Source organism: Osmerus mordax, chromosome 24 (assembly GCF_038355195.1).
Source record: "Osmerus mordax isolate fOsmMor3 chromosome 24, fOsmMor3.pri, whole genome shotgun sequence".
Classification (NCBI taxonomy): Eukaryota; Metazoa; Chordata; class Actinopteri; order Osmeriformes; family Osmeridae; genus Osmerus; species Osmerus mordax.
The window spans coordinates 9,979,986-9,996,567 of record NC_090073.1 but is presented as its reverse complement, the minus strand read 5'-3'; the positions used below and the strand labels follow the sequence as shown (position 1 = coordinate 9,996,567).

Here is a 16,582-nt window from a genome sequence, read left to right as displayed (position 1 = left end):
CAAACAGTTTCTGAGAGTTCAGTTCCTGTTTTTAATTCCTGGAAGAGTTTAAAGGTTTGGGTGACTTTGGGCCCTGTTTATTTGCAGCATATGCCTTGATATCAGTGCATGTTAATGAACAAGTTCAACATTTATAACAGTTCACTCTTTAACCTAAATTAATCACTAGTCTGTATTTAGTAGAATTAAACTAAGCCAGGTCTTCAAATTCACTAATCTAGGCACAATTAACTTTTTAATTTGCTGGCAGTTTTGATCTCTTCAAATGTAGCAGCCTAAATCTTTTCAGTAATCTCCAAGCTTCTTTCTCACAGAGAGGCTGAAACTTCCACAGCAGTTCTGCTGTAGCTAAAGTACTAGTAAGTAGGACTCACATCTATAATGAGTTTACTGATGTGAAAGTTGCCTCACTTGGTGAAAGCTGTCATGCTTTGCACATTTGCGAAAAATGCATTCGTGGACCACCAATTTAAGTGTAGGCGCTCCATCGAGCAGCAGTCAAATCATGATGCTTTCAGCTTCTCACTGGCCACACTGACTGATCCAGTATCCTACAGCAACTAGTTGACAGTGGGGTCACAGTAGCCTGGCTCTGCCGTCCTACGTACTTCCGCTCAATTTTGATTTTGCTTCTGTACTAGGTCTGGCCATGAGGTAAGTAAGTCAGATGTCTCCGGTTAATTTTCTACCGGCCAATCAGCGAACAGAGGGAGTGGCTGTCGTGCGCTAGTTTGTGTTGTAGTTTCGTAATGGCGGCGGAGAAAGATGCGAGCGAAGCCATTCGGTCCGTTGTGGCAACAGTGCCGAATATCCATAAGCTAAAGCCGGAGCAAGAACAATCCTTGCTGAGTTTTGTTGGTGGCCATGATGTTGTGGCCCTCCTCCCCACAGGGTTCGGGAACAGTTTGATTGTCCAGCTACGGCAGCTAGCTCTGTTACAGTAGTGGTGAAGGAATTGGCTAAGGCGAACGCTAGCGATTGGTTATGGCAGATCAGAGTGGCTCTGGGCAGATCCAATAGTTTTAAACTTCAACAGAGTACCCGCCTACAAGGAAGTCAACGCTCGTCAATGGAACGAGGCCAGACTCTCTGTACAAATGAAATGTAGGAGAGTCTGGTTAGGACCAGGCTAGGGCCACAGTGCATTAGGGATGGAAAGAGATCTAAACCGTAGTGTTGTCGCAGGGAAAACCACAGCTGCTACGGTGCTGTAACTCAGTACTTCTCTTTCCCCATGCGTAGTTCCAGCTGACCTAAACTGAGTGCCTAATCTGATGTCACTTTCATGAAGTATCCCGTCCTGCAGATTCTTGCGGTGTTCCACACAGATGCAGGCCGATGTGGCTGCTGATCCGAACTTCACAAACACAGAACCCTATGTAGCCTGTTTTCTTTGTTTTCTGTATTTGTTTTGGGTTAGGGTTTGGGCAGGGAAAGCTGATCTGTGAGGTTTGGCCAGGAACAAGCTCTGGAAGGTCTGGACAGGCGTCAGCAGAGACAGTCAAAAGACTGCTACATAGATCCTCTGCAGTCTGACTCAGCCAAGCTTGGAAAGTTCAGGTGCAGGAAGGAAACCCCCACAGTTTTGCAGAAGTGCGTGTTTCTAACGTGGACTTCTGACTGAGTCTAGCCCAGCCTGTGGAGACTCCCTTTCATAAAGGATAGTTTGGCATTAAGTGATGTATCGCAGCAAGGCATGGTAAACACGTTTGCTGTTTAGTTTCATCACAGCGTTGGGTTGGAGTCCTGTAGGCTAGTGTACTCCCAGCTTCTCACCAGGGAGAGCAAGGAGGGGAGATATGTGCTCTGCCTCAGTAGACTTGTTCATTAAACAAACAAACAGGATATATATATATATATTTTAACATTAAATAAACCTAATATGATACATTTTCATTGGCAGTTTTTGTCTAAGATACAGTAGTCCGTGTGGGTGTTTGTCAGTGGCGACAGCGATGTCATGGACCGAGTTTGTCTGTCAGGGAGCAGTCGACTTGTCAGAGAAACAGGCTGTGGTCGTCAGAACGAGGAGATGAGGGGAGCTGGGCAGAAAACAACATCCATGTGACCCAGCAGAGAGGAGAGAGAAGCTGGGTGAGCAGGAGTATCACCTGACAGTCTCTCTTGTTAACCAACGATCAATGTCCGCCGACATATTGACCCGTCCTCTCTCCTCTCCTTCAGTGAGCTGCTGTCTTGCCGCTCACCTCGTCACAGGAGCAGATCTTCTGTTCTTCGTTGCTTCCCTTTCATTATAGTTGCACAGTTTTTCAAGAGTTAAAATCTAACAACCAGACGGTATTTTGTTGAGCTTCCTCTAGATCAGCGATTCCCAACCTGTGGTCTGCTAAGGTAATACATGTGGGCTCAAATATAAAAAATCTCCTTGCTTCTCTCCTCCTCCTCCACCCCCCCCCCCCACCCCCCCCCCCCCACCCCCCACCCCCCTCGGCAGGGCTGGCTGTGTCCTGACGAAGCCCCTCAAGATGAACATGGTGAAGAGGATTATGGGCCGGCCCCGACAGGAGGAGTGCAGCCCTCAGGACAACGCCCTGGGCCTCATGCACCTGCGCCGCCTCTTCTCTGAACTCTGCCACCCGCCTCGTCACATGACCCAGAAGGAACAGGAAGAGAAGCTGTACATGATGCTGCCTGTCTTCAACAGGGTGAGGAGATTCTTGGTTTATATGCATTTATGATGTGTGACGGCCCCTTTCTGCTCCTTTTCCCACGGCTTCCCTAGAGTATAATGCCTGACGTTCTGCCTGACGTTCTGCCTGACGTTCTGCCTGACGTTCTGCCTGACGTTCTGCCTGACGTTCTGCCTGACGTTCTGCCTGACGTTCTGCCTGACGTTCTGCCTGACGTTCTTCCTGACGTTCTGCCTGACGTTCTGCCTGACGTTCTTCCTGACGTTCTGCCGTGTTCCCCAGGTGTTCGGCAACGCTCCCCCTGCCACCATGACAGAGAAGTTCTCTGACCTGCTGCAGTTCACCACCCAGGTGTCTCGCCTCATGGTCACCGAGATCCGGAGGAGAGCCTCCAACAAGTCCACAGGTAGGCCGGGGTCCAGGTCCACACCCCCACACACACACCAGGAGTGCCCGGGGTCCAGTTCCTGGAGGTGAACCAGTGTGTGTGTGTGTCCTCAGAGGCCGCCAGCAGAGCCATAGTCCAGTTCCTGGAGGTGAACCAGAGTGAGGAGGCAAGTCGAGGCTGGATGCTGCTGACCACCATCAACCTGCTGGCCTCCTCTGGACAGGTGTGTGTCCTGTGTGTGTCCTGTGTGTGTCCTGTGTGTGTGTCCTGTGTGTGTGTCCTGTGTGTGTGTCCTGTGTGTGTCCTGTGTGTGTCCTGTGTGTGTGTCCTGTGTGTGTCCTGTGTGTGTGTCCTGTGTGTGTCCTGTGTGTGTGTACTGTGTGTGTCCTGTGTGTGTATCGTGTGTGTGTCCTGTGTGTGTGTCCTGTGTGTGTCCTGTGTGTGTCCTGTGTGTGTCCTGTGTGTGTGTCCTGTGTGTGTGTCCTGTGTGTGTGTCCTGTGTGTGTGTCCTGTGTGTGTCCTGTGTGTGTGTACTGTGTGTGTCCTGTGTGTGTATCGTGTGTGTGTCCTGTGTGTGTGTCCTGTGTGTGTGTACTGTGTGTGTCCTGTGTGTGTATCGTGTGTGTGTCCTCTGTGTGTGTCCTGTGTGTGTGTCCTGTGTGTGTCCTGTGTGTGTCCTGTGTGTGTCCTGTGTGTGTCCTGTGTGTGTCCTGTGTGTGTCCTGTGTGTGTGTCCTGTGTGTGTGTCCTGTGTGTGTGTCCTGTGTGTGTCCTGTGTGTGTCCTGTGTGTGTCCTGTGTGTGTGTCCTGTGTGTGTGTCCTGTGTGTGTCCTGTGTGTGTGTCCTGTGTGCAAAACAAAGGGCCTTCTTACTGTGACGTCAGTGGCAACAATGGAGAGTCTCTCTCGCTCTCTCTCAGAGCACCCTTCATGCCCCACATACCTTATGCACTCCCCTCCAATTTATCCTTGTTTTGACACATTCTGAATCCTAAATCCCTCCCTCCCTCCCTCTCTCGCTTGTGATCTCCGACATCGTCTGCGAAGAAAAAAAGGAACCGTCTGAGCTTGCACCCAGATGGACACTGCTTTGTCTATATTTAACCCCCCCCCCGTCTCCACCCCTCCCTCCAGCTTCCGTTCTGTCCAGTAACAGATGAATGTTCTTTTCTCCTCCTTCCATCCCTCATTCCCTCCCCTTTCTCTCTCTTCCTCTCTCCTTCTGTAACAGAGCCACAGTCAGATAGGTATGATCCCCTCTCTGTCTGTCCTGCACGGTAGAGTGAACTTGACCTGAGAGAGGTGGGTGGGAGGAAGGGAGAGAGAGAGGTGGGAGGAAGAATGGAGGGAGGGATGGATGGATGGAGGGAGGGAGGGAGGGAGGGAGAGAGAGGTGGGAGGGAGGGAGGGAGGGAGGAAGGGCTAGGGAGAGAGAGAGGTGGGAGGGAGGAAGGAAGGGCGAGAGAGAGAGAGGTGGGAGGGAGGGAGGAAGGAAGGGCGAGAGAGAGAGAGGTGGGAGGGAGGGAGGAAGGAAGGGCGAGAGAGAGAGAGGTGGGAGGGAGGAAGGGCGAGAGAGAGAGAGGTGGGAGGGAGGGAGGGAGGAAGGAAGGGATAGAGGAGAGAGGGAGGGATGGAGAGAGGGAGAGAGGAGGGAGGGATGGAGAGAGGGAGAGAGGAGGGAGGGACGGAGAGAGAGGGGAGGGAGAGAGGTGGGAGGGAGGGAGAGGTGGGAGGATTCATAGGGCTCTGCTACCATCTCCACCATCATCACCATTGAGACCATCTCCTCCCCTGGGAGGAATCCCTGTAAACAAGCACATGCACTCACATATGGGAATAGGACTCTGTCGTTTCAGCTGCCCTTCCACAGGCACTAGTGTGGCTTAGACCCACAGGGAGAATGACTTCATCACGACAGTCTATCCCCTGTACAACTGACTAGTTTAGCTCCTATAGAACTGACTACTCTTATCCCCCCCCCCTGCCTCTACCCCCCTTCCCCCCTGCCTCTCCCCTCTCGTCGTCTGAGCTCAGGGATAGTTGTTTTCTCTTTCTCCTCAGTCCTGCAGGCCTGTGTTGATTGCAGTGATTCAGAGATGAGACCTCCTTCTGGCAACTGTGATGGGGGGGGGGGTGTTAAAGAAACTGAGAGAGGTTGTGTGTGTGTGTGTGTGTGTGTGTGGGAGAGTGTGCATTTGATTGTGTGAATCATACCCATAAAATAGCCCGATGCCGGCCCTACTTCAGAGTCTCTCTGCCTTGGTAAACAGAGATGACACACACACCACACACACACACACACACACCACACACACACCACACACACACACACACCATACACACACCACACACACACCACACACACACACCACACACACCCCACACACGGGACACATGGGACAGCCTGTCTCGTTAGTGTCACAGAGCTGTCACCAGTGCAGGTGACAGAACTGGCAAAAAGCTAGTCTCAGCTGTCTGCAGAATGGAACGTAAACATATGCAGACACACACACAGACACACACACACAGACACACACACACAGACACACACACACAGACACACACACACAGACACACACACACAGACACACACACACAGACACACACACAGACACACACACAGACACACAGACTGAATCAACATATATCTGCTCTAGTCCAAAGTAGACTAGTGAGCCATTTACAACAATCAGCTATTGTTTTCATGAACTGTCCTCCTCATATCAGGCCACTGTGGAGTTGTAGGTGTATGAGATAAACCTTCCCATGTTTGACCTTATTAACATGATACTTTTACCTTCATACCTTTATACCTTTACCACTACGAGATAGGATACTTCTCTGTGTGTGTATTTAACTAAAGTTGTTCCCCTGTATTTGTATACAAATGAAGGTTTAGTCTTGGTCTCTACACGGTACATGTTATATCAGACACCTTTCAGCATCCAGCTTTACAAAACACTACTGAATAATAACTACATGTGGATGTTACTGCAACTTATGTTTCTGCATACATCCTTCTGTATTCAATTAGGTTTTCACCCAAGCAAAACCCCTGAATAAGATGAGTTGTAGACTGCATCTCTGTAATCAGTGTGTTCTCTCTCCATCCCGACAGAAAACAGTGGACTGTATGACCACCATGTCTGTGCCGTCCACGCTGGTGAAATGTCTCTACCTGTTCTTCGACCTTCCCCACATGGTGGAGGCCCCAGTGGCCCCCCAGCCCCCCCAGCCCCCCCAGACCCAGCCCCCCCAGACCCCACCAGAGCTGCCCCTGGCTGACCGCAGAGCACTCCTCCAGAAGGTCTTTGTACAGGTGAGAGGGAGATATGAGAACTGTCACTCTCTGTGTCTCTTTCTCTCTCTCTCTTTCTCTTTCTCTGTCTGTTGTTCTGGGAAACCCAATGCTTGGTCCTGCTCCTCAGATCCTGGTGAAGCTGTGCAGCTTTGTGTCTCCTGCGGAGGAGCTGGCCCAGAAGGATGACCTGCAGCTGCTGTTCAGCGCCATCACCTCCTGGTGTCCTCCCCACAACCTGCCCTGGAGGAGGAGCGCTGGGGAGGTCCTCACCTCCATCTCCCGCCACGGCCTCAGCGTCAACGTCCTCAAGTACATCCACGGTACGAGGGCCTCCGCCCGCACGCACGCTGCACATGGCCCGGAAACTGTCAACCGTTAACTGTAAACAGGTTTCTGTTTCTCCCCTCTCCATCTCTCTCTCTCCTCTCATCCCTCCTTTCCCTCCCCTCTCCAACCCTCTTCTCTCTCCTCCCATCCCTCCTCTCCATCCCTCCTCTCTCTCCCCTCCCTCCCTCTCTCCCTCCACAGAGAAGGAGTGTCTGGCCACGTGCATCCAGAACATGCAGCAGTCAGACGACCTGTCGGCTGTGGAGATGGTGGAGATGTTCTCTGGTCTGTCCTGCTTCCTGAAGGACTCCAGCGACGTGTCTCAGACCCTGCTGGAGGACTTCCGCCTCTGCCAGGGCTACACCTTCCTGCAAGACCTCATGCTCAGGTCTGGAGAGGAGGGGGGTGTGTGTGTGTGTGTGTATTGTGTGTGTGTATTGTAGGGTGTTTGTATGATGTGTATTGTATGTGTGTATTGTAGGGTGTTTGTATGATGTCAGTGTGTTTATCATGTGTAATGTGTGTGGGGTGTAAACCAGTCCTACTACCTGTCGTTAGCAACCAAACCATACGTTAGCCCTTCCCCACCGGGCTGAATGTGAGCTTTGGATCTGAACCCCTGTTCCTCCCCCCGGGCCCCCAGGCTGGAGCAGGCTAAGGAGGAGGAGTCTCAGGACGCGCTGAAGGAGCTGGTGAGCCTGGTGACCTGTCTGACCACCTACGGGGTGTGCGAGCTCAAACCGGCCGGCCTCACCACCGGAGCACCCTTCCTGCTTCCTGGCTTCGTCCTCCCACAGCCTTCTGGGAAAGGTCAGTCCTCCAGACCCCACCCCCGCTGGGACACTGTCCTGTGTTGTGCCTCAGTGCTGGTGTCTGAAGAGGTGTCTAAGTGTGTTTCCCCTCCAGGCCACACGGTGCGCAACATCCACGCCTTCTGCGTCCTCCAGAGCGCCTTCCTCCGGGCCAAGACCAGCCGCCTGGCCCGCACGCTGCTGGACGCCGTGGGCAACGTGTACTCCGCCGACCCCGCCAATTACTTCATCCTGGAGGCTCAGCACACGCTGTCCCAGCTGGCCGATAAGGTGGGCCGCGTACCCCAGGCCCAGCCCAAGTACTTTGAGCTGCTGGAGTTTGTGGTGTTCAGCCTGAACTACGTCCCCTGCAAGGAGCTGTTCAGCGTGAGCGTGCTGCTGAAGGGCAGCGCGGCGCCGGCATGCGGCATCACGGCCACACGCACGCTGCTGAAGCTGAGCAGGCACGACGCCGTGTTCAGCGACGTGCTGCGGGAGGTGGGCCTGCTGGAGGTGCTGGTCAACCTGCTGCACAAGTACGCAGCCATGCTGAAAGACCCCGCCACTCAGCCTGCCGGGGTCAACCACGAGATAGGTGGGTCACCGGGGGGCTGGGGGGGGCTGGGGGGGCTGGGGGACCCCCGAGCGCAGGGTTGAACCATTTTATTTGATTCATTATTACATTTTATAAAGATGTTTTTGAGATGTTTTTTCTCTCTCCCACATCACACACACTGTTCCTGAGAGAACGCCCACTGAATGCAGGCTGTTCAGGGGAATGCTAATGTAGGGCTGCTTGTTTTGGCCCCATTTCCTCTCTCTCCTTTCTTCTCCTACTCTCCTCCCCCTTTCTGTTTTCCTCATCTCCCTCCCCCTCCCCCTTCCTTCCTTTCTTCTTCCACCCTGTTTCTCACGCCCCTCTCACTCTCTCCCCCCCTCTCTCTCCCTCTCTCTTCAGGTGACTCTAAGAACAACACTGTAGCAGATGAACAGAAGCAGTTGGCTTGGCTGGTGATGGAGACACTGACTGTACTGTTACAGGGGTCTAACACCAACGCAGGTGGGTCTCATACACACACACACATCCTTTGTCCTCTCACAACCCCGCTCCTTCTCTCATCACATTCTAACTCCCAAAAGCTTCCTCTTTCAGAAAGTGCCAACAGGCCTGTTTGAGAACCCGTACACACACACACACACACTCTCTCTGACTCTTTCTGTCTGTCTCAGTCTCTCTCATAGTCTCTTTCTGTCTCTCTTCTGTTCTCTCTCTGTCGCTCTCTCTCTGTCTCCCTGAGGGGAGAATGGAGGCAGGCACAATGTGATGAGTCATTTTAGTTTCCAGTCTCCTCAGAACGTCTGATCTGCTCTCAGTCCTCAGTTCACTCCCCCAGACACCTGGAACTCTCTCCCCTACTCCTCCCTCCCTCCTCTCTCCCTCTCCCCCTCCCTCCCTCTCCAGTCTGTTCAGGGAGTTTGGTGGTGCCCGGTGCGTCCACAACATAGTGATAGTACCGTCAGTGTCGTGAGCAGGCCCTGCGTGTGATCCAGCAGCTGGTGTTGTCCCCCAGCGGGGATGATGACATGGGCACCCTGCTGGGCCTCATGCACTCTGCCCCCTCCACAGAGCTGCAACTGAAGACCGACATCCTGAGGGTGGGGAGGGCCGCACGCACACACACACACACACACACACATACACACACTCACGCTGCTCTAATGACCCTTGACCTCTGACCCCTGCAGGCCCTGCTCTCTGTGCTGCGTGAGAGCCACCGCACGCGCACCGTGTTCCGCAAGGTTGGGGGCTTCGTGTACGTGACGTCCCTGCTGGTGGCCCTGGAGCGCTCGCTGTGCCTGCCCGCCGGACACGGCTGGGAGCGCTCCAACCAGAACCAGCTGTTTGAGCTGCTGCACATGGTGTTCTGCACGCTCACGGCCGCCATGCGCTACGAGCCCGCTAACTCCCACTTCTTCCGCTCGGAGATCCAGTACGAGAAGCTGGCGGACGCCGTCAGGTGAGCGAGGAGCTCCTCCTCAACATCCCGTCACGCTCCCTGGAGCCCCTCTGTCTTGTTCATACCAGCAGTGTCACGTTCTGTTAATAAGTGAAAGGTGGGAATTACAGACACATGATAAGGGTTTGGAAGTTGAACGTGGCTGTGTGTTTGTGGAGTGTTTGTGTGACTGTCCCCTCACAGTGTCTCTCCTTCTGCCCCTGCCTCCCCAGGCTGCTGGGCTGCTTCTCAGACGCCAAGAAGCTGGGGCCCACGGCCGTGTTCCCCTCCAACGCCCAGCCCTTCCTCAGGCTGCTGGAGGAGGAGGCGGGGCCAGGGGGTGGGCCGGGGGGCGGGGCTGGGGACAGTGTGTGCCCCACCCTCAAACACTGCAGCAAGCTGTTCATCTATCTGTACAAAGTGGCCACCGACTCCTTCGACAGGTCAGTGGGGCGGCCGGGTGCCTGGACTAGAGAAGGACAGTTCTGTTAGGGAAGAGAACAGGGACTAGGACGTAGTCCTGGTCTAGGACGTAGTCCTGGTCTAGGACGTAGTCCTGGTCTAGGATGTAGTCCTGGTCTAGGACGTAGTCCTGGATTATTCCAGTCCCAGTCAGAAGCAGCTAGCATCTGTACATGAGCAGCTCACCTCTTCACAGTGGATATTGAGTTCCTCCCTGATCGATCAAACAATGATGAAGGCCAAGCACACTTCTGACTTAGCAGTTTGGTGTGTACATGCTTTACACACTGCAGCGCTGAATACCACACCCACACACCCACACACACACACACCCACACACACCCTGCATGTGCTGTAGCAGTAGACTGTTGGTGTTGCCAGCTCTGCTCTCTTTCCAACTTTCTAACAGCTTCCTTCTTTATTTCTCTTTCTCTCTCTTTCTTCCTCTAACCTTTGGCTCTGCCTGGCTGTGCGTCTGGGGTCTGCTCTGCACGTGTGTGCTCCTGTGTGTGTGTGTGTGTGTGTGTGTGTCCCCTAAATTCCTCTCTGTCTGTCCTGACACACACACGTCTGTCTGTGTGTGTGTGTCTGTGTGTGTGTGTGTGTGTGTGTGTGTCTGTGTGTGTGTGTGTGTGTGTGTGTGTGTGTCTGTGTGTGTGTGTGTGTGTGTGTGTGTGTGTGTGTGTGTGTGTGTGTGTGTGTGTGCAGCCGTGCGGAGCAGGTGCCCCCCTGCCTCACTCACGAGACCTCCCTGCCCTCCCCCTGGGGCACGCCAGCGCTCGCCAGGAAGAGGTAGCTACTGCTCTCTGCACTCCCTCCCCTCCCTCTCTCTTTCCCTCCCTCCCTCCCTCCTTCCCTCCCTCCCTCTTTCCCTCCCTCCCTCCCTCTTTCCCTCCCTCCCTCTCTCTTTCCCTCCCTCCCTCTTTCCCTCCCTCCCTCTTTCCCTCCCTCCCTCTTTCCCTCCCTCCCTCTTTCCCTCCCTCCCTCCCTCTCTCTTTCCCTCCCTCCCTCTTTCCCTCCCTCCTCTTTCCCTCCCTCCCTCTTTCCCCTCCCTCCCTCCCTCCCTCCCTCCCTCCCTCCCTCCCTCCCTCCCTCCCTCCCTCCCTCCCTCCCTCCCTCCCTCCCTCCCTCCCTCCCTCCCTCCCTCTTTCCCTCCCTCCCTCCCTACCTCCCTCCCTCCCTCTCTCTTTCCCTCCCTCCCTCTCTCTTTCCCTCCCTCCCTCCCTCTTTCCCTCCCTCCCTCCCTGTCTCTGTGACTCTGTATAGAAGTTGTCTGCAGGCAAGGAGTTAGAACTGAGCTCTACCTCCCCTCCCCAAACCCGAGGCTCAACCTTTGAAATCCTTTAAAGGGAACTCTGAATACCATGCATGTCTACAGGCAACCCTCCTCTTTTCTCCCTCTTTCTCTTCTCTTCTCTGGCTGTTCAACTTTCTGTCTCTTTCTCTCTACCACCCTCTCCCTTCCTCTTCCATCTCATCATACAAACATGACCTGTCCATGACCCTAACCCTAACCCTCTCATCTCTGTAGAGCTGCTCTACTATTAACCTCACCCTGCTGAAGGCACCTCACACCAACCCTCCTCCTCTCCTCCGACAGTTCTGCTGACTCCTGCCTCTGAGGCTCTGAACTCACCAGGGGGGAGGAGGGGCGGGTGGAGGAGGGGGGGGGGGGCTGTATAATCAACACCTCATCCTGTGGCTATTATGTCTTGATTGGTGCTGGGTGCAGGTGCTGGGTGCAGGGAGGTTAACTCGACACCAGCCTGTCTAAACAACCAGCCCTACGCTTATTCACTCGTTCACATCAGAATCTCCCAGTGGCTTGTGATTGGCTCCTAACTCGCTCCGACCTCAGACTCCCCTGGTCGCCAGCTGCTTTGTCGCTCAGCTCCTTGCAGACCTACAGTCCTGTCTGAGTGTTTGTCGCTCAGCTCCTTGCAGACCTACAGTCCTGTCTGAGTGTTTGTCGCTCAGCTCCTTGCAGACCTACAGTCCTGTCTGAGTGTTTGTCGCTCAGCTCCTTGCAGACCTACAGTCCTGTCTGAGTGTTTGTCGCTCAGCTCCTTGCAGACCTACAGTCCTGTCTGAGTGTTTGTCGCTCAGCTCCTTGCAGACCTACAGTCCTGTCTGAGTGTTTGTCGCTCAGCTCCTTGCAGACCTACAGTCCTGTCTGAGTGTTTGTCGCTCAGCTCCTTGCAGACCTACAGTCCTGTCTGAGTGTTTGTCGCTCAGCTCCTTGCAGACCTACAGTCCTGTCTGAGTGTTTGTCGCTCAGCTCCTTGCAGACCTACAGTCCTGTCTGAGTGTTTGTCGCTCAGCTCCTTGCAGACCTACAGTCCTGTCTGAGTGTTTGTCGCTCAGCTCCTTGCAGACCTACAGTCCTGTCTGAGTGTTTGTCGCTCAGCTCCTTGCAGACCTACAGTCCTGTCTGAGTGTTTGTCGCTCAGCTCCTTGCAGACCTACAGTCTGAGTGTTTGCTTCGCCCCCGAGCTTTGTTTGACCTAGCTGAGGATGTCTGTGACCCCAGAACACCAAGTGTAAAGGACAGTCTTAGTAGCTATTGGCTTTGGCAAAGACTCAGTCCAGTAGACTGGACTGGATCTGCAGGAGCCTTCAGCTGTTTGATGCCCCTCCCACCCCACCAGCCACCACGCCAGTACTGCAGACATCAGGGTGAACTCATGATAGAAATTGAACGTACTCTCCTTTTAATGTACTAATACAATGTCTTACTTTTAACACAACACCTAAACACACCCACCACACCACACACACACACACACACAATCTCACACACACACACACACACACACACACTTACGCCACACACACAATCTCACACACACACACCCCACAGGCATGGCTACTATGGTTCGTCCGGACCTCCTGCTCCAGTCAAGGCTCTGTCCGACCTGAAGCAGCACCTGGCCAGTGCCTCCCACCCCCCTCCTCCTCAGACCTGGTGGTCATCCACCCCGGGGCAGGGCTCGCCATGCTGGACCTGCTGCCCTCCATCTGCTCCGACAGCCAACCAGAGGTAGGCACAGCCTCACGCATCACTTCCTGTTCCCTCCATCTGCTCCGACAGCCAACCAGAGGTAGGCACAGCCTCACGCATCACTTCCTGTTCCCTCGTCCAGCAGACGGGGTGAAGCGCAGTTTGTGACGCGTCTTCGAAGGGTTTATCTGTGAAGTCGACTTCTTATGATGCATGAGGAATAGCCTTGTAATAGAACATGTGAATTATCAGTCAAGACTACACCTATATAATCGACACTGTCTTATCTAGACTTCAGTTGTGTTCTAATGGGAAAAACAAACCATCACATTGTTTCCTGTCGTGAATCATTACCCCCCCCTCTCTCTCGACCTCCTCCCCCTCTCCCCCCTTCCCCTCCTCCCACCCTCCCCTCCTCTCTCCTCTCTCCTCCCCCCCCCCTCTCCCAGCATGCCCTGGACCTGCAGCTGGTGGTGGGCAGCATCCTGCAGCAGCTGGTGCAGTCTGAGAGGAACCAGCAGGTGCTGTGTGAGGCGGGGCTCCACTCCCGCCTGCTGCAGCGCTGCAGCCAGGCTCTGGCCGACGAGGACCACCCCCTCCACCCCCCCCTGCAGAGGATGTTCGAGAGGCTGGCCTCACAGGCCCTGCAGCCCTCCGCCCTCAGGTGAGCCCTCCGCCCCAGCCTCTGCCCCATCCCCTACCCCATCCTCTGTCCCAGCCTCTGCCCCAGCCTCTGCCCCATCCCTACCCCATCCTCTGCCCCAGCCTCTGCCCAGCCTCTACCCCAGCCTCTACCCCAGCCTCCGCCCCATCCCCTGCCCCATCCCCTGCCCCATCCTCTGTCCCAGCCTCTACCCCAGCCTCTGCCCAAGCCTCTACCCAGTCCATCCTGCTGGGGCACCAGCAGAGAGGCTGTCTGAGGCAGGTCATCCTCTCAGCCTCTGTATTACTGAAACACGTCTCTGAGAAGTCGCAGCAAAGAGCTCTTCCACTGTAGAGGTTCCAATTTGCCGCTTGGCCGGTTGGGTCTGGTGGGGTGAAGAGAGACAGAGAGAGAGAGTCATCTGGGTTGGTAGTCCTCTCACCTCCCAGGTCCCTTTTCATATGGTAATGACAACCTCTCCCTGCTTCCTCTCCCTCAGAGGAGGCTAGTAGAGGGAGGGGAAGGGGGGGCGTCTGATGTTGATGTGGAGACGTCAATCTGTACCCCCCCTCCCCTCCCCTCCCCCTCCTCCTCTCTGCTGTCAATCTTTTGCTCCCCAAACAATTGTGTTATTCCTTCTTTTACTCTGTTTATCTCTCTCCACTCTCTCACACTTTCCCTCTCTCTGTCTCTCTCTTCTTTCTAGCTCACACATATGGCAGTTAACTTTGTAATGAAACAAGCAAAAGCATGATTTAGGAAAACTATTTTGAGATTATAATAAAAAAAATATGTAGTATGTTAGTTTTTTCTTTTTTCTTTTTTTTTTTATGGAAAAATGTTGTATTTTGGCAACAATGTCATGTCGTATATCCACGTATTTCCAGTCATTCTGGAACCCGTCTCATCCTGGTTTGACCCTCAGGGAGTTCCTGCGTCTGGGGAACCCTCTGAACTGTGGAGCCTGGGACAAGAAGCTTCTGAAGCAGTACCGCGTCCACAAGCCCAGCTCCCTCAGCTACGACGCTGACATGAGGAGTAAGTTTCACGACACCTCACTCACACCCCCCCCCCCTGTCTCTAGAGAGGCCCACACACCAGCACCTCTAACCAGCCTGAGCCCTAAAGACCAGGACAAACTCCTCAAAACGAGAACTGTTTAAATACATCAGAAGTGTGTTAGATCTTTATGAGAATAGAGGACTGTCTTCTCTCTCTTTCCCCAAAGAAACGAGTGCCTGTCTTTTGTTTTGAATTTAATCAAACTGCTTTCTGTAAACTGTAAACACAACGTGAATGTGTTTGAGTGGTTTAGGCTGGGCTGTGGTTGCAGCATTATTGCTGTGTTATTGGACAGAGGAATGGCATTTCATAAGTAACTGAGGTCATTGTTTTTATTAGGAATAAATAACTTTCTGTCAAGAAGAAGCTGTAGTGGGTTGTGATTTGGGGATCATAACTTCTCAATGTGATCACTGATTATTCTCCAGAGTTACAGTTTGTTTTCCTGGCGTCTACGGAAAACTTCTCCTATAGTATCAGTCGGAGGGATTATGAAACATCCCATAATAGATCCAAACTAACGGCAGCCTGGTCTCCCTCCTTGGCACCAGTGCTCTTGTGGTTTCGGAGGAGAATGTGTTTAAGACCGGAGATGGGCAGCTTGAAAAGGCAATTTCCTCCAGCAAAGAATTACCTTTCTCTGTCTCTCTCTCTCTCTGTATCTCTCTCTCTCTCTGTCTCTCTCTCTCTCTCTGTCTCTCTCTCTGTGTCTCTCTCTCTCTGTGTATCTCTCTCTGAGTATCTCTCTCTCTCTCTCTCTCTCTCTCTCTCTCTCTCTCTCTGTGTCTCTCTTCTCTGTGTGTCTCTCTCTCTCTCTGTGTCTCTCTCTCTCTCGCCCTCATCTTCCGTGAGCTCATTCATATTCATGGGGCGAGGCAGGGGCAGGGATTGCAGGAGGATTTGTCTGTTTTTAATTGCCAGGGGCGACGGCTTTTGTCAGTTTGCCCAAGGAAGGAAAAAGTTACCATGTGCTTTTTCAAAATTGCACATCAGAATCGACTCATTGTAAATAGCAACGTCAGAGGTGAAAGGATGCAGCCGAAACAGGGAGAGGTCAAAGGTCATTACAGATAGTCAGAGGGAGATTGCCAGGCTGAGTAAGGATACAGACTAACACGACTAAGTTCCATTCCTCTCTAAACCCAAACACAGCCCCAACACGAGCAGGGGGAGGAGACGCCCCCCCCTGCAGGGGGAGGAGACGCCCCCCCTGCAGGGGGAGGAGACGCCCCCCCTGCAGGGGGAGGAGACGCCCCCCCCTGCAGGGGGAGGAGACGCCCCCCCTGCAGGGGGAGGAGACGCCCCCCCTGCAGGGGGAGGAGACGCCCCCCCTGCAGGGGGGAGGAGACGCCCCCCCTGCAGGGGGAGGAGACGCCCCCCCTGCAGGGGGAGGAGAAGCCCCCCCTGCAGGGGGAGGAGACGCCCCCCCTGCAGGGGGGAGGAGACGCCCCCCCTGCAGGGGGAGGAGAAGCCCCCCCTGCAGGGGGAGGAGACGCCCCCCCTGCAGGGGGAGGAGACGCCCCCCCTGCAGGGGAGGAGACGCCCCCCCTGCAGGGGGAGGAGAAGCCCCCCCTGCAGGGACGAGCGTCGGCCTCCTTGGAGGGTCATGTTTACTTCCTGGTTGTTAGACCAGTGTTGTCCTCTTAATTACAGGGTGTCTTCTCTTCCCTACTGCCACTATGGATTAACCAAACACACAAATTACACTCATTAAAACCGCCTTTCTTTTGAATTTAGATACGGTAAAGATTGCTCTTTTGGTCACTCTCTTAGACAAACCTTTAAATAAACAGTTTAATGTTTAACCTCCCTCCCTCCCTCCCTCCCTCCCTCCCCAGGCAGTATGACCATGTCCATGGAGGGCTTCGGGCCAGACAGCGTGTTTGCGGCTGCGGGGGTGGGGGAGGATAACGGTCAGTACCGGATCAGCCGCAGCCTGGTGCGCTCCGCAGAGGGCAGCA

The 16,582-nt window shown here is 54.0% G+C and overlaps 1 protein-coding gene across 1 annotated transcript in view; it reads left to right on the top strand.

Moving 5' to 3' along the window:
* The window catches only part of wdfy3 (WD repeat and FYVE domain containing 3), a 37,250-nt gene that overhangs the window by 6,262 nt on the left and 14,406 nt on the right, over positions 1-16,582 (top strand). The window contains 19 exon segments of the mRNA XM_067228520.1: positions 2,456-2,666; positions 2,934-3,057; positions 3,153-3,262; positions 6,156-6,356; positions 6,466-6,658; positions 6,867-7,053; positions 7,309-7,475; positions 7,572-8,051; positions 8,415-8,520; positions 8,919-8,973; positions 8,975-9,112; positions 9,203-9,474; positions 9,687-9,896; positions 10,624-10,707; positions 12,776-12,860; positions 12,863-12,955; positions 13,366-13,580; positions 14,485-14,597; positions 16,460-16,576. Of these exon segments, the coding sequence (XP_067084621.1) occupies positions 2,487-2,666; positions 2,934-3,057; positions 3,153-3,262; positions 6,156-6,356; positions 6,466-6,658; positions 6,867-7,053; positions 7,309-7,475; positions 7,572-8,051; positions 8,415-8,520; positions 8,919-8,973; positions 8,975-9,112; positions 9,203-9,474; positions 9,687-9,896; positions 10,624-10,707; positions 12,776-12,860; positions 12,863-12,955; positions 13,366-13,580; positions 14,485-14,597; positions 16,460-16,576 (3,130 nt within the window). The 5' untranslated portion in view covers positions 2,456-2,486.